The following is a 23,232-nucleotide window of genomic DNA, read 5'->3' on the forward strand; positions in this document are numbered from 1 at the left end:
AGTTCACATCCCGACAGGCATCTTATGCACTCCACATCTGTGTTAGCTTAGCACATATTCCGTGAACAAAGAAAGTAGCCACAAAGCGTCTTGCCAGGAGGAAAGCTTAAACAAAAGTGTCGCAGCAATTCAGAAGAAGGGAGGGAGTCAAAAAAGTTTTTATTTACAATTATTTGATTGGGCAAGAGGCATCTGCATTAAGCATTATGTAAGATCGCATGATTAATTTGAATGATGCAGTTTAGACTTATAGCGCTATTTTTAAGATAGAGAGAGGAAGTCTCCAAATTAAATAAAAAATAAAAGATGTTATAGCCAATTAAAATTAGAAGTTTGCTTTCATATTTTTTTATCTTACACATATATGTGTGTGTGTGCAAGATATCAAAATAAGAAAAATACACTATCAAATTAAAATTTAATTGAACAAATTGAAAACAGACTTTTAAATTACTAATTTTCAAGTTAAAGCACAACCCCTTCAAAGCATCTGCAATTTCCTTGCATTACCCACATTGCTGTGAATTTTGGCCCAATCGCTATCTGGAACTAAAACAAAGAATTCTTAAGCTCATAAATAGTACTGCAACTAACTATACCTCCTCTTTTCCTGCCTACACTTGCTAGCTAAAGAATGTCTTTTGTTTGGCTGCTTCTATTCATTGTTGAAAATGTAACATGTTATAATCAAAACTGTGGTGCGTAGATTTTTCCCATTGTGATGTGCTGTGCCTTAGAGTAATTAACAAGTAATAAAGATATGTTTGGATTATTAAGTGATTTTTAATTATTCAAAAGTTTTCAGCATCTTTATTACATAATCAATATTTCAATGATCTAACTTCAATCACTCACAACTTCAGAATAACTAATGTCTTTCCCAGTCAAGCACTTACTTAATATCAAGTTATCTGCAATGAATTACATTATCATCTCTCTCTCTCACACATACACACACTATAATACACACCCTCTTATATTATCTTCTGGATAAAATATAGGTTTAATTTCTTTTTCCACTGCAGCTCGAGTAAATGCAGGCTCATATTTTGGAGGGAAAATTTTATATACATCATACCAAATTGGCTTATCCTGTTCTTTCATGGCTCCTGTTTTCAAAAGACCTGTTATTCTGTAACATATAATAAATAAGAATCTTAGCCATAATTACACTGGATGGGGTTAAAGCACAATATTAATTCAACAATTTTTATGTCAAAATGTCAACAGAATGCTATAAAACAAAGCAAAATTCTTCACAAATAAATCTGATTCTTATTACGTGATACTATAATAGCTTTTTCCTAGTTCCCTATCATAATGAAAAAATTCTTATACTATCTATTTATTGATAAAGCATATTTAATTGCATATTCCTATCATATTTTCTATCTTTTGGAAATCAAAGGAGAAAATTATGTAGTGTACAGCATTTCTGTGAGGAAGTTTAACCTTTTCCGGCAAGCTACCTTTTAAAGTCGGAGTTTTGATTAAAAAAAAAAAAGTAGGCAGTCTAATCAGGCTTAGAGGAGTACACAAGTAAAATTTTGTGAAGATAGCACTTATCGTTTTAATTCTGTGGGTGAGCCCAAAGTGGCACACTGATTGAATAGAGCTTTGAAAAGAGTGCTTGAAATGAGCATTGTTGTCAATGAACTGACCGATGAGATGCGGAGAAACTAAGAATACAGACTCTCAGTTGTCCTAGATTATCGGTGAGCCTGGTCTGGGCACACCTAGTGTTCACCGTTTGATTTTAGGCAAGATTTCAAGGTAAAAATTTAAAACTAATATAGAATAAGGAGATTAGCATAACATAGAAATTACCAAAAAAATAACATAGAAATTTCTTTTCAAACAATTTCTTTTATACCCTAAAAAAATCTGGAAGGTTTCTTTGAAAAATGAGGGTTTTAAAAAACTAAACGTGGCTAAAATATATGGACTGGTGTTGAGCTACCATCTACTATAAATAAAGAAGGTTCAGAGTAACCTATAATAACTTATAAATCCTTTTTCATTCAATTTTTCTGTGCGTACAGAAGGAAATTTTTAGGTGTGTCCAGACTGGACACATTGTGCCGCAAAGGGTTAAAGAAAGAACTGAATAAATTAAAATATGCATAAGAATAGCTATATTAATGCATTCAATATTTTAAAGAGGTTAGTTATAATTAATGCTTTCAAAACTACTGTTTTTACTCACACAGTGTACTTCCCTAGTTATTCATATCTTGTATGTTACTGTCATAATTCAAAAATTTCTAAATCATAAGCTTAAAATGTTAGGGGTGGAGGAACATGCAAGTACACAAGATATAAAAATAAAACATTATGATTTAACTACATGAACCATATAATAATACAGTTGTTATTTCTCCATCAAAATGAATTAGTTGTATAGTATATTATGGATATGAGCACAATATCTATATAAAGATCAAGAACATCCTTTCTTAATGTTTGAAACATTTACATTACATTATAAAGCAAACTACATTTTCAGAGTCTGTCAGGAGCCTGAAGCAATAAATATTTAACCCCAATCACACATACAACAATGTAACAGTAGATGTTTATTTAATTATTACTTTCAAATTTGCTTTGAAAGAAAGTCTAAAATAAGCATAGAAAAAATAAAAACCATAGAAAAAAGTACCACCTAATATTTTAAATAGTAAACAGAAATTTTAAATGTTAATGAATATATTGTTTTAGGTATATTAATATATTCATTGCAGTAGCATTGAATTTTCATAGAAAACTTACAATTAAAATGTAAGATATTGATTTTATACTATAAAAGTATTAGCTATCAAATATCACTTAATGATAACTGAATTATTCCTTTTGCATGCTGAACAGCTTGCTTGAAAAGCAGTGTATTTATCACTGAAATGTTGATAATTTGTAACTCTTTAAAATGTTTTAGAATAAAAAATAAAAAAAAAATAAGATTTTTTTTTTTTAAATCTTAATATTACTATTATACATGAATTATAAATTTTTCTCATAAAAATATTGACAATATGTATCTTGTTCTTAAAAACTGAAGTTTAACATACAAACCATAAAAAAGTTTATAATAAAGCCACATAAAATATCAAAAGGATTTCTAATCAATAGTGTACATAAAAAGCAGTTCCCGATTTATAGTTTATATTGATTCATCATATTTTATATGACTGCCAACAGTTTTCTTTCATTCTTGATTTAGAAAATTTGTAGTTATAAATTTATTTCTTACACCATTGGTAATATAAACAAGTACTATATTGAATACTCTTTAATGTGACATCCATCTAAAATTGATTTCTCATCAGCAAAGATAAATTTTCATCTCTGTCTGAAACATAGGAGGATTAAATGTTCAAAGTCATCATTTACTCTATACATAAAAAGAAGTTTCTTAATCCCCCCCCCTTTTTTTTGCTTCCAGACAAAAGGGGGATGCATTTTTGAAGAAAAGCATTTTTTACACAAAATTTTCTTTCGAGTGCCTAGGTTCACCTCTTTTAAAATGCTAACTCAAGAACTTTTTTTAATACCTCTAGTACAAGACCAAAGAAAGAAAATCATCCAGGAAGATGAGTTAGTGGCTTTGATTCAATATTCTGTTCTGCAAGCATATATAATGTGAATATAATCCAGTTCTCTTAGAAAGGCTTCTATGAAGCATCTCTCCTCTTAAGCAGATAGCCCTCATATACTTTGCCATATACAAATAAATCAAGTCATCTATTGTGCTAATATTTGTGACAGCTCATTCACATACCTTTTCAAAAAATAGGAACACTGGAAGGTCACACAGGGGAATAAATGATTCAGAGATGGTAAGAAAAAGAGAAAAAGTGCACATCTACTAAAGTAAGCAATTAGTTATTTAAAGATTACAATTTTCTTTTCCCCATTTTAGTATTTTAACTCTAATGTCAAAAAATTGAATTAGAAAGAATATATTCATCAAAAGCTGCTCTTTAGTAAATATATTCAACACATAAAATTTTTCCTGAGTTAAATGTAATCTTTGGTGCTTCAATCTTACTAAAAATCAAACCATCATTTATTTCAAAGCTGGCATGTTAATATTTTGCATCTCAGTTATGTAAAATATCAGACATTTTAATTTTAAATGAAACTTTATAAACTATATGAAAAAATATTAGTTATCTGGATGCAAAGGCACAGACAGTCAGAATCAGTTGTATTGTAGTACTTGCTGTTGGACACCAGCACAAGGTTAAGAAACTGGTCACCCTGTGCAATTAAGCAGCATTATATTATATTTCTTAAATCAAAATGCAATTTTTAATTGGTTTTAATTTGTAACTTGTATAAATGCATACGTTCCAAATAACTATTTTGGAGACATACTGCATTGCCTCAGGAATATTTTTTTGAAAATTTTTGTTGGGGTGCAGACAATAAGAAAGTGCCAAATACAGTCAAAAGTCGTTAATTCGGACACCCATAATCCGGAATGATCTATAATCCGGACATCAAAGCTACAAACTTTCTGCGCATGCGTCGCGTTCACGCATGCGCACAGGCGTTTACGAGAGCGCGTAAGACCCTTACGGCTGCGAATATGTTTGTGCGCATGCGCGTTTAATGTGTAACGGAGTTATACGCTAAGCTAAAGTTATCTAATTCAGTTAATGTTGCAGATTGCGTTGTTCCTTAATCTTCGAATTGGATCCGGCTTATTATTTTTTGCAGACTGTTAGAGCAATTTTATAAAAGTAAGCTTGAACTTTCGATTATGTCAAATAGAATTTCCGATATATATTTACTACAAAGCGAAAGTATGTTTTGAAATCCGAAATCTGTTTATCAATTTCACGCTGCTCTGCGGCAGAGGGGGGGGCAGAAACGGCAGAGGGGGGGGGGCAGAAACGTCATTATTAGATTATGATAGATTAGAAAGATTATGTCAAATAGAATTTCCAATATATATTTACTAATATGTAATTTGTATCTACAAAGCGAAAGTATGTTTTGAAATCCGAAATCTGTTTATCAATTTCACACCGCGGATTGGAAGTTGATCTGTCAACACTATCCTTATCTTCAGAGCAGATGTTTTTATTTTATTTGGATTATAATTCCGTACTAAGTTTAGTATTTCATCTCGATGTACTCCGTCTTTGATATGATTTAAATCAAGTTCCTCGTCATTATAATTCGCTTCCGATAGTGAAGAAAGTGACCCAGAGGTTATTGAAAACGAAAACATTTCGATTGACAAATTAGTCGGTATTCTCAACACAGCAATTATAGGACTTGAACAGCGGAACTTTGTAACTAAACAAGAAATTATGTCTGTTTAATAGAATTAAAGAGAAAGTATTATCACATGAAACGAAGCAACTTACATTGAAGGAAATGTTTAATAAAGTAAACAAATAAATATTAAGTTTTTTCTTTTTGTAAATTTTGATACCCTTTAGATCATAATTGTTCTTTATTTCATAAATTACGGTTTCATATTTTTAATTTTGTAATTTTTGCATGCCATCTTACCAGATTTAAACTGATGATCTATAATCCGGAAAAATCGATAATCCGGAATCGCCGAAGTCCCGACGAGTCCGGATTAACGACTTTTGACTGTATTATTAAAAACAGCATATTTAACGCTAATTTACGGAAAACAAATGATATGCAACAAGAAAGTTTTCTGGTTACCGGTTTGCTGGAAGTAAACTAGTTGGATGCCAGCATCCAATGGAATAATAACTGGTATTGGTAATGTGAGTTCCAGCACTAAGAGTTTCATTTAAAATTGAAATATTTTGTATTTTATATAGTCAAAAGGAATAGAATATTAATAAGCTGACTTTGAAGTAATTGGTGTAACAGAGAAATTTTTAGGAAGATTTAGGCAACCAATAATCAAATCTAATTTGGGAGAAATTTTGTACATTAGACATGTTTACTAAAAAGCAGTATTTCCTTATATAAGCAAACTATATTTCCAAAAAAATGTGTTTCCCATTTCCCGCTACTGTACATTTTGTAAGATATGAAAAAATACGAATTTCCAAGAACAGGAAATTTTTTTAAAAAAATTATTTACTTACATTGTACGTGTGTTTCTGCACATACTCTAAAGTTTTAGTATGTGTTGGCTACCTTACATTAGGTGTATTGGGTTGCATTAATAAGTCCTAAACATGTAATTTTATGCACTTTTTGCACAACCAGCTAGCTACAACAGATGTCATTATTTGGCATGAAATGTGTACCACGGCTGTCCGCAACAGCTTCAACTTTTTTAATATCTGTAAATGTCATCTGTGCATTATTTGCTGTTTTAAGGGTACAATGAAGAGTTTTTTTTCCCTTCCTTCTGAAAAGAGGGTTCCATTTGACAGCAGTTGTTAAAAATTTTGATATAATCTGAAAGATCTTTTCCTTTAGATAATCACTCAGCAAGGGGTAGGAGACATTCTAGTCTATAGCTTAAAATGTGCACTGGAAAAAAAAAAAAAAAAAAAGGCTGATCTTTAGAATATGGTAACTGGTAGTTTGGCGACATTTTGGAGGCGATAAAGGTTACTACCTGGCACTTTGCTAATAATGTGAGCAGTACTCAGTTCCGATTATGCATTATTTTGTGTGAGGAAAATGAGAGATCATGGGATATGTCATGTGACATTAATAGCCGAATTACAGTTCTTTAATCGGAAAAGGGGGGGGGAATTTGGAAACCTGTAGTACTATATTATTTTGTATTAAGCTTCATTGTGTGTTGTGTGAAATAGTGGAAGTGTGCGTGCCACGTAATGAAGATTCTGAAGATTAGGTAAATTAGTATTTTTAATCATTTGAGGATATTATTTTTATGCATTATTCTAAAAATGTAAGGAGTAAATAAATTAATATGATATTATTGGGAAAATTGTTATTAGCAATGATTTAGTTTAAAGTAATTAGGATTGTAAGCTAATTTTTATTAATTTAATGTATGTGCTTATTTATATTTTAAGTAGTGTTTTTGAATTTAATTATATTTTAATTAAATGATAGTTATTTTGTGAATTTTATGTTTGTAGGAATTTGGTATATGTTTTAGTTGAAGTAAACGTGCATGGAAATAATTTAAATATCTGACACTAAGTATTTGTAATGTTTGCGGTATAAATTCGTTGGTGACGTTTATAATATAATAGATAATTTAGAGGTAAAAGTTTTTGGATATTTTATTTATTTTATACGTGGAAATGTTCATATTTGGAAAGGGTATATACTTTTTCGTTATTAGGTAATTTCATATATGTTCTTTTTAACGGGTTTAAAGATTCAGAAAATTGTCATGCATTTTCGTGAAATTTTTCTAATTTATGAGAAAAAAGCAGTGTACATGGATATGGTGAAGAGTGTGCGCAATGCCATTTTTGTGCAATTCTGTGATTTTTTTTTTAAGTAAAAATAAGTCGACGTGTACATGGTTTAGTGATATTTTAATTAAATGATAGTTATTTTGTGAATTTTATGTTTGTAGGAATTTGGTATACGTTTTAGTTGAAGTAAACGTGCATGGAAATAATTTAAATATTTGACACTAAGTATTTGTAATGCTTGTGGTATGAATTTGTTGGTGACGTTTATAATATAATAGATAATTTAGAGGTAAAAGTTTTTGGATATTATATTTATTTTATATGTGGAAATGTTCATATTTGGAAAGGGTATATACTTTTTCGCGATCAGGTAATTTCATATATGTTCTTTTTACCGGGTTTAAAGATTCAGAAAATTGTCATGTATTTTCGTGAAATTTTTCTAATTTATGAGAAAAAAGCAGTGTACATGGATATAGTGAAGAGTGTGTGCAATGCCATTTTTGTGTAATTCTGGGATTTTTTTTTAAGTAAAAATAAGTCGACGTGTACATGGTTTATGTGTTATTTTGAAAAACGCGTAAGGAGTATGGTATTGTGCACTTTTTCCCAATTTTGCAGTGAATATTTGTCATGATTAAGCAGTTTTGTTAGATAAAATTGCTAGCATAAGTGTAATTCGGCTAGTAGATTGTTGGAAGAAGTGTTCAATAGATAAAAAGAAAAGAAACATGTCTTTACTTCGTGAAGACAAAATGGCGGCGGAGAAAAAAAAAATAGAGGGTTGCTGTCGGAGAGTTGGTCGCCAAATTTTCGCCAAAAAATCGCAAAGTTACCATAATCTAAAGATCAACCAAAAAATGGAACAGTTTTGTATCTCCTGTTCTACTGGGGTGATTGACAAAATTCAAATTCGCATTTTTCGTGTCTCGAAAGTGCAACTTACGATATATATTAGATTTATATATAGCAATTATTCTAACATATGTATTTTTTTCATATTTTGATTTTATAACTCAAATTATGCTTAGATACTAAATTTTGTAATTTTTAATGAGAAATTAAAAAATTTATATAGGCGCATTTTTTTTTTCCATTTGCGGCAAGAATAATTCACTTAGTGGAATTCTTAATTTATAGTTACCTAACTTACTCTTCTTTTTTTTCATTGATGCATGAGAAGAAAAAAGGTCCATCGTTCGTTCTTTCAAATAATTTTAACAAAGCACATAAACCACATTTTTTACTTCTGATAAGAGGGTTCCATTTGACAGCATTTGTTAAAAATTTTAATAAAATCTGAAAGATCTTTTCTTTTAAATAATCTTTGCTTGATCTGCCTAGCCCCTCAGGGGTTCCCTTTTTGTGAGTACGGGTGTGGCAATCCCGAGGTATCCTAGCCCTTGAGGGGATCATCATCTTGGTGAGATAGTTGTTACGATCCTGGAGCACCAGTGATCTATCCTCGCTTTTATCTCCTCTCCTCTGAACTGAAACTTTTTCCCCTTCCGTTCTCCCTTCTGGTTTTCCTCTTCGGAGGTTGGGGGCTTGTCGTGAGGAACTGGAACAGCCCTTGTTTCTAGTCTTTGAGTGGCGAGAAAACTGCCCATGTGTTTGTCGTTCATGAAGGCCTATGTTGCTGGAAAGAGGGTCCTGGTAGTTGAGGGGTAAGGTACTACCCCAACACACAGCTTTGGCCTCTGCTTGAGCTAAGTGGAATACACCTTAGTCGTGCTCATGGGTGTCAATAGCTTGGAGATAAGCTCTCAGGAAAGCTGACTGTGGGGCTTTAGACCCAGTTAGCCCTGGCGCAGGAATCTGTGTCCCCTTGTGGGTGAATTTGCCGGGCCTAATCTTTTTTCTTCTTCAAATGAAAAAAATTAAGCTTGTCTTTCATCAAAAAAAAGTAAAAATGAATGTGAATACAAATTCTAAAGACACTCTACCTAGATTCCTTGTGATAACCAACTCAAAAGGCGAACTTCAAAAAATGTCACATTTCCCGATACAAAAACATATACAAGTGACTATTGGCCAGCTAAAAACAATAAAGCGACTGCAATCTGGAGATCTAGTAGAAACAGTTTCTCCAGCTCAATCTGCTACCCTTCTTAAACTCGGAAAACTTGGGCAAGTCAACATCAATGTATCAAAAGACAAATCATTGAATTATAGTCAGGGAGTTATATCTGAGACTGACCTTCTCTTTGTCTTAGAAGAAGAAATTGTCTCAGAGCTGTGTGATCAGAATGTCTGTGCAGCAAGGCGGATCAAGATGTGCAAAGAAGGTCAGTTGACAAATACAAAACACATAATCCTGACTTTCAGTTTGCCTGATCTGCCAAAAAGTATTAAGAGCGGATATTTAAACTGCCCTGTCAGGCCTTACATACTTAAACCCTTGTGATGTTTACAATGTTAGTGATTTGGCCACTCAAAAATGTCCTTTCGTGGCAAATTCACATGTGCACGTTGCTCTGTGGAAGGCCATGACAGTGAAAATTGTAACACCAGCCCACTGTGTGCAAATTGCATTGGAGAGCACACGGCATTCTCTCAACTTTGCTCAAAATGGAAGTCGGAGAAGGAGGTTCCAAATATGAAAATAACTAGAGATATTCCGTATGCAGAAGTGAGAAAACTAGTAGCAGAGTCGCAGTCTCGAAAAATTGGATCAAAGGCAGTAAAATCTTTAAAATCCATAGGCACCCAAACAATAAACATACAAAATAAGCAGGCAGTCCAAACTCTACAACCAAATACAGCGCAGAAACGAAACATTCAATAAAAACAATAGAATATAATAAAGTAAAAGGAAAACCTTTTTGGAAATAAAGGAAAACAGGAAGCATCAAAGCCTCATGGGAACATAAGTGGGAGCTCGTTTTCTAGCTGTAGCTCTGATCATCTTCACTTGGGAGATGGAGGTGGAAGAGGGTTTGAACACCCCAAAGAACTTACTTCCACGTAAAACCAAAATGCAGTATAGGAAAGAGAAAAGTCAGACATAATGGTCACCCTCGTTTCTTGGAATTGTCATGGTTTCTACCAAAACCTTGATAAAATCAAAGATTTGATCAATTTGCATCATCCTGTAGTTTTGGCACTGCAGGAAACTATATTGAAACCAGAAAAACATACTAAACTTCGAAGGTTCTATTTTTAGGAAAGACAATCTTATAGGTGAACATGCTTGTGCAGGTGTAAGCCTCCTTGCCTCACAAGATTACCCAAGCAATTCACTTTAAGTACAAGCCTCCAAGCTGTTGCCATCCAAATAAATATAAGGACCTTGGTTTCAGTTTGTTCTGTTTATTTCCCTCCAAATATCTACATTGATCAAAGGGATTTGGATAGTTTAATAGAGTAACTGCCTGAACCTTTTGTCATAATAGGCAGCCATAGTTTGCTTTGGGGGAATAAGGATACTAATCCTCGAGGTAAACAAATCGAGATAATGATTGAAGATCATTCTCTTTGTCTCCTCAATAATGGAGAATATACTTACTTCCATAAACTTACAAGGACTTTTCATGTTTTTGATCTTGTCATCTGTTCACCATCTCTTTTGCCCTTTTGCACCTTTTGTGTTGGAAGCGATCTTTACAACATTTTCCTCTTTTAGTCCCTCTCGCACCACAAGGTACAAACCCCATGTCAAGATCTCCTCGACTGATACTTGAGAGGGCAGACTGGCAGTGCTTCTCAGCTCTTGCAGAGCTCACAGAAGAGATGGTAAAAGATGTGCCAATCGATGATGCAGTGAAAGCCATTACTGATAAAAAAATGCAGGCAGCTATAGCTTCTATACCAATGACATCAGGGAAGTTAAATTTTCAAAGCCATGGTGGAACTGTGAGTGTCAACAAACTCTTAGAGAACAGAGTAAAGCTTGGGGATATTTTCATAGGCATCCCACTTTGTCAAATCTCATAGCCTTCAAATGAAAGAAAGGTAATGCAAGAAGAGTGAGGTGAAAAGCCAGAGGGATTAGTGGATGTCTTATGTGTCTGGAATAACACCCTCTAAAATTGCGAATGCAATTGGTAAGAATTTTGCTGCCGTTTCTAGTGGCAACAATTACCCACCGGCATTTCCTTCTGTTAAATGATGCTCTGAAAAAAACTCCCATTCAGTTCAACTCTCCCATCTTCAAGCCATATAATAGCAAATTTTCCATGTTTGAGCTAAGAAGAGAATCGATGCAGACACACAGATCAAGCACGGGTCCAGATGGTGCCAGTTATCATATGCTGAAGCATCTGTCCTATAAGTCATTGGCTGTCCTTCTCACCCTTTTCAATCAAGTGTGGAAGAAACATTACTTTCCCAGTGCATGGCAGAGAGCTGTTGTCATCCCCATAGCTAAACCAGAGAAAGACCCCAAAAAATCCCTCCAACTACAGGCCAATTGCTCATACAAGTATTTGAAAAAATGTTAAACCGCCGCATAGTCCATTACTTAAAAAAATACAGTTATCTCGCCATGTCAGAGTAGTTTCCACAAAGGTAGAACAACCACAGATAATATGCTCCTTTTGGAAACCTCTATCCGTAAAGCCTTCGTCAAAAGGAACCATTTAGTGTCAATATTTTTTTATATTTAAAATGCTTATGTCAAGGCATGGAGATATGGTATATTATGTGACCTTTACAACAGTGGCTTGTGTGACAACCTGCTAATTTTCATAGGGAATTTCTTGAAGGCTAAGTTTTTTTCAAGAATTGGCACAGTGTTTTCAGATGTATTTTGTCAAGAAGAGGGTGTGCCACAAGGCTGCATTCTTAGTGTTACTCTTTTTAGCATAAGAATGAACTCTGTTTTAAAAGAATTTCCTCCTTCCATTCCAGGTTTACTATATGTTGATAACCTGCAGGTAAGTTGTCATGGTGCAGATATGAGATACAAGGAGAGACAGTTGCAAATTGCTCTAAACAGGATTCAAAAGTGATCGGATAGTGAGGGATTTATATTTTCAAAACAGAAGACCGTTTGCATGCATTTTTGTAAAAAACACAATCTTCATCTTCAAGGCTCTCCGATTCCAGTTGTCCTGAAGTAACGTTTCTAGGGGTAATGTTTGACCATAAGTTTACATTCCTTCACCATATTTTATATTTAAGGAAGAAATGTTTCAAAATAGTAAATCTGCTAAAGGTTTTAGCAAACACCTCCTGGGGTGCAGAATGTTGCTCTCTCCTTCCCATATACAGAACGCTTGTATGCTCCAGATTAGACTACGGCTCAACTGTATATGGATCTGCATGTCCTTCTGTTTTAATAAAACTTGATCCCATCCATCACCAGGCTCTGTGAATTTGTTCTGGAGCCTTTAGGGCATCTCCTATCCACAGCCTATATGCTGATAGCTATGAACCTTCACTTCAGTTAAGGTGAGAGCAATTGTCACTTTGTCAGTATTTCAGTATAATGTTGCAATCGGACTCTCCTCTCCAGATGTATAAACTTGATGACTGTTACAAACTCTTATTTTCTGCACGGCTTCTTAACGTTCTTCCATTCTATTGATGGAAAAATACGGCTTGTCAGATGTAAAAGCCCACACAGTAAAGCATCTTCAAATTGTGTCTTGGGATAGCCGGTAAATTCAATTTCTTGATATTTTCAATCATTTTCATAAGGATAATAGTAGTGAGATTGTATATAGGCAGCCTTTTTCGTGAGTACAAACATGAATATAGCACTTTCACTCCTGTATATACAGATGGTTCCAAGAGAGTTGATCACATAGGAGCATCCTTTGTAATTGGAGACCATACTGAGGGCAAACGACTGCACGATGCTTTCTCTGTATGTAGCGCTGAATTAACTGCTGTTTATCTTACTTTCATATCTAAGTTACAGCAGAAAAAGTTTATTATTTACATAGACTCACCCATGACACATGACACAGACTCACAGATCACGCATGACATTTACACAGACTCAAATGGCTGTGAAATTCTTTACTGCTGAGTCCCTGGGCATACAGGTATAAAAGGAAATGAGCTAGCAGATAGAACAGCAATTTTTACAAAACTTGGCAGTTTGGCATCATTTGAGTCGTAGAATTAAAATTTAGAAAAAAAAAATTGGTATTTCATTTCAGAAAAAGTTTGATTTTGTGTCAAAATACCTATATTAAAACAATGCTATATATAAATCTAATACATATCCTAAGTCGTGCTTTTGAGACATAAAAGTCACAAGTTGGACTTATTCAATCAGCCCAGCAGAACGAGATATATAGAACTGTCCCCCTTTGTTTTTTGGCACAGTGTACACTAGTGACCAAATATAGGTCCCTCTTTCTCAAGAGCATTCTTGAATACCAATGATATGAGATCATTTATTATTAAAAAGGCTGCATTGTATAATATTAGCCATTCTAACTGAAAACTGTCTGAACAAATTTCCCAATAAAAATTTACTCTATGGTACCCCTTGGCGAATCGTTTCTTTTTTTACGCCAAGATCGACGCCAGGAAGGATCGGAACAGATTTCAAGATGGCTGCTACACAAAACCTAAATAAGAAGTCAAAGACTTACACAAACTCGGTGTCCATGTACACATCGACTTAACTTAAAAAAATATCAGAGAATTGTAAAAACTAGGCACTGTGCACTGCCTTAACTTTGTCTATGTACACATCGATGATCTATTTTCACTTAAATAAAATCAGGAAGTTAAAACTATCATGTTAACCAGAAAAAATTCGCCGCTGTCTTAACACACAGAGATGAACAAATAACCAAAGATATACAAACAGAGAGGAATAAATAACCAAAAATACATATTAATTAACATAAAACATTAAAAAACAAATCTTTTAAAAAAATTAACACACAGAGATGAATAAATAAATTAAATGTCATTTTTAACATATCTTTTTTTTCACGTGCGTACGTTTAGATTTCCCACCACCATCCTCCAGGTAAGCAATTCAATTAAATTTTTCATCGTTTTGACTCATCCACTTTTAATCAACAATCATCCTCTTACTCACCTCAGACATACTCAAATGATGGTACCCACAGCAAAATAATAGCAAGTTCAAAATACAAGACCATACCACGCACGTGCAACCAAACACAGCAATTGAAAAGAATAGTATGAACTAAAACCCCGGATCCATACGAAAGGATTACTATTATAAAAAATAGCCAAAACCTAAATGTATCACAATACGTGTGGTGATATTCACAGAAAAACCCCCTTTTTAATGACAAAAACTAAAAACTTGAAAAAAAAAAATTCTCCAAGGCTAGTTTTGCTAACATTTTCAACATTTAGGTTACCAAAAAACCTATTTCATGCAGTCCAGATTTCATGAATAACCAAATACAACTTGGCGATTTTTTCAGACAAAAACCAAGGAATACCCTACAGTAAAGATTAGCTAATTTTGTTTCACATATTTTATTTTTCAAACAGCAGATTTTTTCTATGCCCGTTAATTGATAATAGTCAGATTTCATAAATTAGCTACCCAGATTAGATTATTTTGCAACCTTTAACAACAATTCATTACAAATTATCAATTACACTGCAACAAAAAATTAACTAACTAATCTCAGCAGCTGTATTTAAATTTTCATTTGATAATTAAGATAAGTGACTCATGAAGCATTTACCAGTGTACTGTATTTCATAAGTTTCCATACACTTATTCATATGAAATTCTTGTAAATACATCTGATAATTTTTACTGCCTGCCTTGAGACAACTACTGATTCATACAAATTTCACTGCTAGTTTAGTAAACAACTTTTACACATGACAAATATCTGTAACTATTAAGTAAAAGAATTTACCTCGCAAAAATTGAACCAGTTCTTTGCAGCCTGTTTCCAGCCATATTTATTGAATGACATAAAAGTTACATCTAAATAAAAATAAAAATTAGATAATTAATATATTTAGTATAAAATAATTTTAATTCCATTAATCACATTAGTGATTGTTCAGATACCTATAGTAAGAGTTTATTGAGGACACATATTAAAAAAATTACATTAATGTGTTCCTATCATAAAATTATATGCTCTATACTGACAGTTCATAAACTTAGAATTCAAACCCGCAGCCTTTCATGTGCCCTTTCAGGAATTTGATACCATGCATTACATTGCATGGTATTTTTACAGTATGTTAAGTATGACTGAGATTGCATTAAAAAGAAGAAATAAAATAAATTTATCAAAATTTACAAATTTATTGGATAAAAATATATAGGCAATAAATAGCACAGGTCAAAATTTTCAGAACAAAAGAATAAATTCATTATTTAAAAAACACTATACTATTAAGTAGACAATTTCTCTCCCAGAAATTTCTCTTTACCTTCAATTTCTTAAAACTGCTAGAAGGTACATACAGTTACATAGTGCCAGATATAGTCACAATTACATATGGATCAGATCAGTTACAGTTTTACAGGGATTGGACCAAAATGTCACCAAATGGTCACAAAGCAAGCCTCCTAAACACAAAAGCCCTCCCAACCAAACTGTGACATCACACAAGTTTGGAAAACCATTTGCACCATTTCAAGGACTCACCATGCTCAGTGTCATTTGAATGCTTGGTCATTCAGTCATTATTATCTTCTAGTGCATATTTGTGCTTTTGGTAGTTATTTTGCATTGTGGTAGTTGTTTGAATATCAATAACTTTATAATTCTCTCCAATTATTTTAGCCAAAAATGGTGAATACATGCAGTACTCCCCATTATAAGGTTAATTACCCAAATGGCCCAGTTGCATCTGTGTTTACCTTTCTAAAATGTCCTGAACTGAAAGAAAAATGGTTAGCAAAGATACCCAGTGATTTCTGAGTCATGACCTTGTTCTATAGAAAAGTTTGAATTTTATTTTTAAAAATGTTTTATTTTACTTTCAAAAGTAAGCTGGTATTAGTTTTGAATTGCTACTATATTTTAAGTAATGATTAAATGAGTAAACAATTCCGATTTAATGATATATAATTAATGCTTTGGCATAACAAATTATTACTTATTCAAAAATGTTACAAGAATAATAAGTAATTTAAATTAGTTTTTACTTATACAGTCAAAAGTCGTTAATCCGGACTCGTCGGGACTTCGGCGATTCCGGATTATAGATCATCAGTTTAAATCTCGTAAGGCATGCAGAAATTCTAAAATTAAAAATATGAAACCGTAATTTATGAATAAAGAACAATTATGATCTAAAGGCTATCAAAATTTACAAAAAAAAAAAAAAAGCTTAATATTTATTTGTTTACTTTATTAAACATTTCTTTCAATGTAAGTTGTTTAAGTTGCTTCGTTTTATGTGATAATACTTTCTCTTTAATACAATAAACAGACATAATTTCTTGTTCAGTTACAAAGTTCCGCTGTTCAAGTCCCGTTAATTGCTGTGCCGAGAATACCGACTAACTTGTCAATCGAAATTTTTTCGTTTTCACTAACCTCTCTGTCACATTCTTCATGTCTTTATCCATTTTTTGCAGCAATTCCACTTTTTGTTTGTTGGACATCGAAACATACTTTCGTTTTGTAGATCCTTTGAAAATTCCAGCATCGGAAATTCTATTTGACATAATCGAAAGTTCAAGTTTACTTTTATAAAATTGCTCTTACAGTCTGCAAAATATAATAAGCAGGATCCAATTCGAAGATTAAGGAACAACGCAATCATTAACATTAACTGAAATAGATAATTAGATAATTTTAGCTTACACCATCCGTTATACATTAAACGCGCAGGCGAAAAAGTATTCTGCACTTGCGCACACGCATATGCTCAGTAGTCAAGGTCTTACGTGCACGCGTAAAACGCCTGTGCGCATGTGCCAATGCGGCGCATGCGCAGAAAGTTTTTAGCTTTGAGGTCCGGATTATGGGTGTCCGAATTAACGACTTTTGACTGTATTTCTTAGTCTTAAATTAAAACTTAGTTTCACTAAGGTCAGTTTATGATAAATGTACAGTAATTATAATCAAAAGAATGAAATCTGTATTTGAAAATACATCTGTTTTATGTGACTAGATACACTCGATCTAAAAATGCCATATTTTATAAGAAATAAATCACTGATGTAATTTATATAGTTTTATACAAAAGTTAAGATAATTTATCCCAGAAAAGAGTAAAAGTTCAGATAATTTATCCCTCAACTTTTGCATTAAAAATAAATATATTTAAATAGTTTTACCAAGAGGTAAACTACTTAAATCATTCAATTCACATCTCCTCATTGTTCCCTTCAGAGATTTTGCATCAAAATTCAGGGTTCCTCAAGAAATTTCATTGCAGTTACTTCCATTGCTGACAAATTCCACAGCATATATTTTAAAATTAAGTTTGAAGCATAAAATATCATAATTTGTTTATAAAAGTTGATGGAAGGCAACAAAATGAACGCATGTGAAAATGGCGAGATTGCTTGTAATATAGTTATGAACATGTTTGCTGCTCGACTTGTAATATACGAGGGTTGGAACTTTAATAGTGGCAACTATTTATTTACAAGGAATACAAAAGTGATTCATGTCACCATGTTTTACAGTCCTTCAATATAGTCGCCAGCATTGTGTACAACCCGTTTCCAACGATGTGGAAGTCGCAGAATACCTGTAGCAGCGCCTGTTTTGTTGATAGTTTGAATGGACCGGTCTACTGCCGCAAGAATCTCAGGAACAGTTTGGAAGCGAGTGCCACGAAGTGGTTCCTTCATCTTAGGAATTAAGTCATAGTCACAAGGGCTTAGATCTGGGGAGTATGGTGGATGGTAAAGCACTTCCCAGCCCCATCGCTTGAACAAATCAGTCACAGCTTGCGCTGCATGCGGCCGAGCATTGTCATGCAAAATGAGAGGAGCGTTCTGCAGAAAGTGTCGCCTTTTTTTTCTCAAAGCTGGTCGGAGATTGTGCTCCAAAAATGAGCAGTAATACTGCGCAGTGACGGTCTGCTGTGGGGGAATGGTATGCATTAGGATGACACCATCACGGTTGTACACGAGAATCACCATAACTTTCACATTGCTGGCATTCTAACGAAATTTCGAACATCGTGGTGACCCGTGATGACGCCATTCGTTTAATTGGCGTTTCAGTTCTGGCTGGTACGATCGGGCCCAAGTCTCACACAGCGTAAAAAAGCATCTCCTTCGCGCTCCAGGTGGGTTTGGGCAGCATCGTATCGTAGCCTTTCCTGCATTTCCGTCAATTGATGTGGAACCCATCATGAAGCAATTTTTCTCATGGACAGGCGTTCCTTCAGAATGTGCAGCACAGTCGTATGCGCTAATCCTGTTTGTCCGGCCAGCTGACGAATCGTTTGGTGGCGATCACTGTCCATTAGTGCGGCAACAGCTTGCACGACTGCATCTCTGACACTCGGACGACCTGGCCGCAGCATGTCTGCCACGTTTTGGCGCCCTTCATTGAATGCTTTCACCCATCTTGCTACGGTTCCGTAAGGCAATGCAGATTTCCCGCAAGCCTCTTGAAGCCCTTGATGACACTGTTGTGCTGTACGATCTCTGGCACATTCAATTTTTATCCAACATCATCGTTCTTGTTTTGAAAGCATCCTGACAACACTTACTTTAGACCGCGAGCTAATACAAGGATCCGTTCTTCGCGTCACTCCGCATGCATGTGACGTAGGCAGGACGAGTCTTTTTCCTGAGAGGTAAGGTAGGTATGTAGTTCACGGGTGGTATACGCGATATTCTTTGGTTTTGTTGCGTAGCGTTTTTTCAGCTGTGTTCCAACCCTCGTAATTATGCAAATGCTTGCCAGAGTTATTGAAAATTTGGCGACTAACTGAGCTGGTTGCAATAACACGTAAGTACCAACTAATATGCACTTGCACAGATATATGCATTTGCTGTTACCAATATACTGTAGTGGCCTAGTTATGGCATGAGAAATTACAAAATTCAAAATATGAAACCATAATTTATGAAATAAAGAACAATTATGATCTAAAGGGTATCAAAATTTACAAAAAGAAAAAGCTTAATATTTACTTGTTTACTTTATTAAACATTTCTTTCAATGTAAGTTGTTTACATTGCTTCATTTCATGTGACAATACTTTCTCTTTAATACAATAAACAGACATAATTTCTTGTTCAGTTACAAAGTTCCGCTGTTCAAGTCCCGTTAATTGCTGTGCCGAGAATACCGACTAACTTGTCAATCGAAATGTTTTCGTTTTCAATAAACTCTCTGTCACTTTCTTCACTATTGGAAACGAATTATAATGACGAGGAACTTGATTTAAATCATATCAAAGATGGAGTACATTGAGATGAAATACTACATTTAGTAAGGAATTATAAGCCAAATAAAATAAAAACATCTGCCCTGAAGATAAGGATAGTGCTGACAGATCAACTTTCAATTCATTGCGTGCAGCGACGATTCTGCCCCCCCTCGTTGCAGAGCAGCGTGAAATTGATAAACAGATTTCGGATTTCAAAACATACTTTCCCTTTGTAGATCCTTTACATATTAGTAAATATATATCGGAAATTCTATTTGACATAATCGAAAGTTGAAGCTTACTTTTATAAAATTGCTCTAACAGTCTGCAAAAAATAATAAGCTGGATCCAATTCGAAGATTAAGGTACAACGCAATCTGCAACATTAACTGAATTAGATAATTTTAGCTTAGCTTATACCGTCTGTTATACATTAAACGCGCATGCGTAAACGTATTATGCACTTGCGCACACGCATGTTCGCAGCCGTAAAGGTCTTACGCGCACACGTAAACGCTTACGCGCATGCGTCAACACGCAGAAAGTTTGTAGCTTTGAGGTCCGGATTATGGGTGTCCGAATTAACGACTTTTGACTGTACTTGTTCATGTGTTTAATTATTTTATAAAATTAACTTTAATATTTTGTTAATATTCATATTTATATTTCTTTTATGCTGAATGGCAACTAATTCTGATTCATGATTGTTTGGTTTCAAAACATTGCTAATCTAATAGCGTTGAATTTTGATAGCTGGAAAATAAAATGCAATAAGCTTAGCTATTTGTTTATAATTCATGCTGTTCCTAATCATAATTTAACTTTAAACATTAGTAGCCAAGGCCACATCGTGGTGACCCTGATTAATTATCGAAATGTCAACAAATGACTCTTCTGAAACTGCTATGAAAGATAGGATTCAGTCACCGGAGCTGCATAAGGTGAGTGTAAAAATACCTCCTTTTTGGACTGATAAACCAGAAATATGGTTTTTTCAAGTTGAAGCTCAATTCAGAATTAGTAATATCGTTTAGAAGAAACAAAATTTAATTATTTAGTTTCATAGCTTGAACTGAAGTTCGTCGAAAATACTTGGGACATTGTAACGAACGATAGTGCCACAAAATATTCAGATGCTAAAATTAGGTTATTACATTTATTCAAAGAAAGTGAAAATGTACGGATTAAACGTTTGATTACTGGTATCGAGCTTAAAGACATGAAACCAAGCCAACTTTTTCAGAAGTTGAGATCAGTTTCTACTACAGATGTGTCTGAAAATCTAATCAAAACATTATGGCTGGAGAAGCTACCTGAATAAAAATATATTATTAGTTAGTGATGAAGATGTAACCAAGTTAGTGTCTATGGCAGATAAAATTAGTGATATGAAACAGAAACCAGAAGTATTTAGTGCTATTGTCACTTCCGTTCCTGTAAGTAATTTGTTGCAAAGAATTACATCTCTTGAACAAAAAATTGATCAAACAACCATTCGCTCAAGACGCAGGGACTCGAATTTATGTAATTCACGTTCACGATCTCGTAAACGATATGACCCTGCTGCCAAATTTTGTTATCATCATTTTCGATTTGGAGCAAAATGTATTCCAGAGAAATGCTGGCCTACGTGTGCTTGGGTAAACAATGATTTACAAAACCAGGAAAACTCGAATCTGCAGTAGGTTCAGCAACAAACGCTTCTGCAGAAAATATGAAGGATTGTCACAAATTTCGTTTATTCGTTCGTGGCCGAAGATCAAATTTGCATTTTCTTATTGATAGCAGAGCTGACGTAAGTATAATTCCTGCTACTTCACAGAATAAATGTAAAACTGAATACAAACTGTATGCAGCTAATGGCACATATATTTCCACTTATGGCATAAAAAAACGCCAACTCTTGATTTAGGATTACGTCGTGATTTTCAGTTTCCATTCATAATTGCTGTTGTCACAAAACGTATTTTAGGAGCTGACTTTCTTCACATATATAAATTGCTTATCGATATAAATAAGAAAAAATTAATTGATGGCGTAACACAGCTTTGTGTCCCGTGTGATGTCGCTGCTATTTCCAGCGATTACTCTGTAACCACATTAAATAAATCCATAAAAGTTTTCGATTTACTGTCGAAATATCCCGAAATTTCTAAACCTAACCTTTTTCCTACACAAATTAAACATGGTGTTACACATTTTATTATGACTGGTGGTCAACCTGTCTATTCAAAGGCACAACAGCTCGATCCAAAACGCTTAGCTATAGCTAAAGAGGAATTTAAATTTATGCTTGACAATGGAATAATTCATCCATCAAACTCCCAGTGGTCAAGCCCCTTGCACCTTGTTACGGAAAAGGATGGTTCATATCGTCCTTGCGGGGAACCCGACGATTGAATGCGCAGACGATACCTGATCGATACCCAATTCCTTACATTGAAGATTTTCATGATATTTTAAAAGGTACAAATATTTTTTCTAAAATTGATTTATTCAAAGCTTATTTTCAAATTCCCATTGCAGAAGAAGACAAATGTAAAACAGCCATCATCACTCCTTTCGGTTTATACGAATTTAATGTAATGAGTTTTGGTTTAAAAAATGCTCCTGAAACGTTCCAACTATTTGATCACAAAGTCTTCAGAGGATTAGAATTTGTTTTTTCCTACTTAGACGATATACTCATTGCATCCAGTACTCATGAAGAACATGAAATCACCTTAAATTAGTTTTCGAAAGATTAAATACATTTGGGTTAAGAATTAATATTTCAAAATCTGTATTTGCTGTTCAACAAATCGAATTTCTAGGCTACCTAATTACACCTAAGGGTTCCCGTCATTTGAAAGAAAGAGTTCAAGCTATTACTAACTACAAACGACCAGAAGCAATTCATGAACTTAGAACTTTTCTTGGAATACTGAACTTTCATCGTCACTACATAAAAGATGCAGCGAAGAATGAAGCATTGTTACATGCGTATCTTAAGGGAGCTAAAAAGAGGGACAAACGTAAAATCGAATGGACTAAAGAAGCTGAAAAACAGTTTGAAAAGTGCAAGAATGACATGGTGAACACAGCACTGTTGTCTTTTCCCAATTCTGAACTACATCTGGCGTTATTTACAGATGCTTCAGTACGGCGATTGGTTCAGTGTTGCAACAATATGAAAACTCCTCGTGAAAACCAATAGCATTTTTTTCTAAAAAATTAAATGATACTCAGCAAAAATATAGCACCTTTGATAGAGAACTATTAAGCATATATCTTTCAGTTAGACACTTTAAGCATTATCTAGAAGGAAGAGTATTTACAATTTATACAGATCATAAGCCCTTAATATTCGCCTTTCGTCGAAAACTTGACAAAGCAGCACCTAGACAAGCTCGCCAACGTCAATACATCTCCCAGTTTTCGACTGATATCAAATATGTAACAGGTGAGAATAATATTGTGGCTGATACATTATCTAGAGTTAATCAAATTTCATCGACAGATTATGATCAAATAGCTGATGAACAGACTCAAGATGAAGAACTGAAGAGTTTGCAAACCACTACTTCCTTGAATTTAAAGCAATGTTCTCTACCTTTGGGGAAACATTTGTGGTGTGATA

The 23,232-nt window shown here is 33.9% G+C and overlaps 1 protein-coding gene across 3 annotated transcripts in view; it reads right to left on the reverse strand.

The window, feature by feature from the left end:
• The window catches only part of mRpS23 (mitochondrial ribosomal protein S23), a 73,708-nt gene that overhangs the window by 36,631 nt on the left and 13,845 nt on the right, over positions 1–23,232 (reverse strand). For 2 of the 3 annotated variants that reach the window (XM_035376496.2, XM_035376497.2), the window contains exons 2-3: positions 15,164–15,234; positions 971–1,132 (exon numbers count right to left, since the gene is read on the reverse strand). In XM_035376496.2, the coding sequence (XP_035232387.1) occupies positions 971–1,132; positions 15,164–15,207 (206 nt within the window). In that variant the 5' untranslated portion in view covers positions 15,208–15,234. The remainder of the gene's footprint in view (positions 1–970; positions 1,133–15,163; positions 15,235–23,232) is intronic. The other variant, XM_035376498.2, reaches the window with a different exon arrangement.

The sequence above is a fragment of the Stegodyphus dumicola genome, chromosome 5 (genome assembly GCF_044657685.1).
Source record: "Stegodyphus dumicola isolate Sdum_Otavi_A_Nest chromosome 5, ASM4465768v1".
Classification (NCBI taxonomy): Eukaryota; Metazoa; Arthropoda; class Arachnida; order Araneae; family Eresidae; genus Stegodyphus; species Stegodyphus dumicola.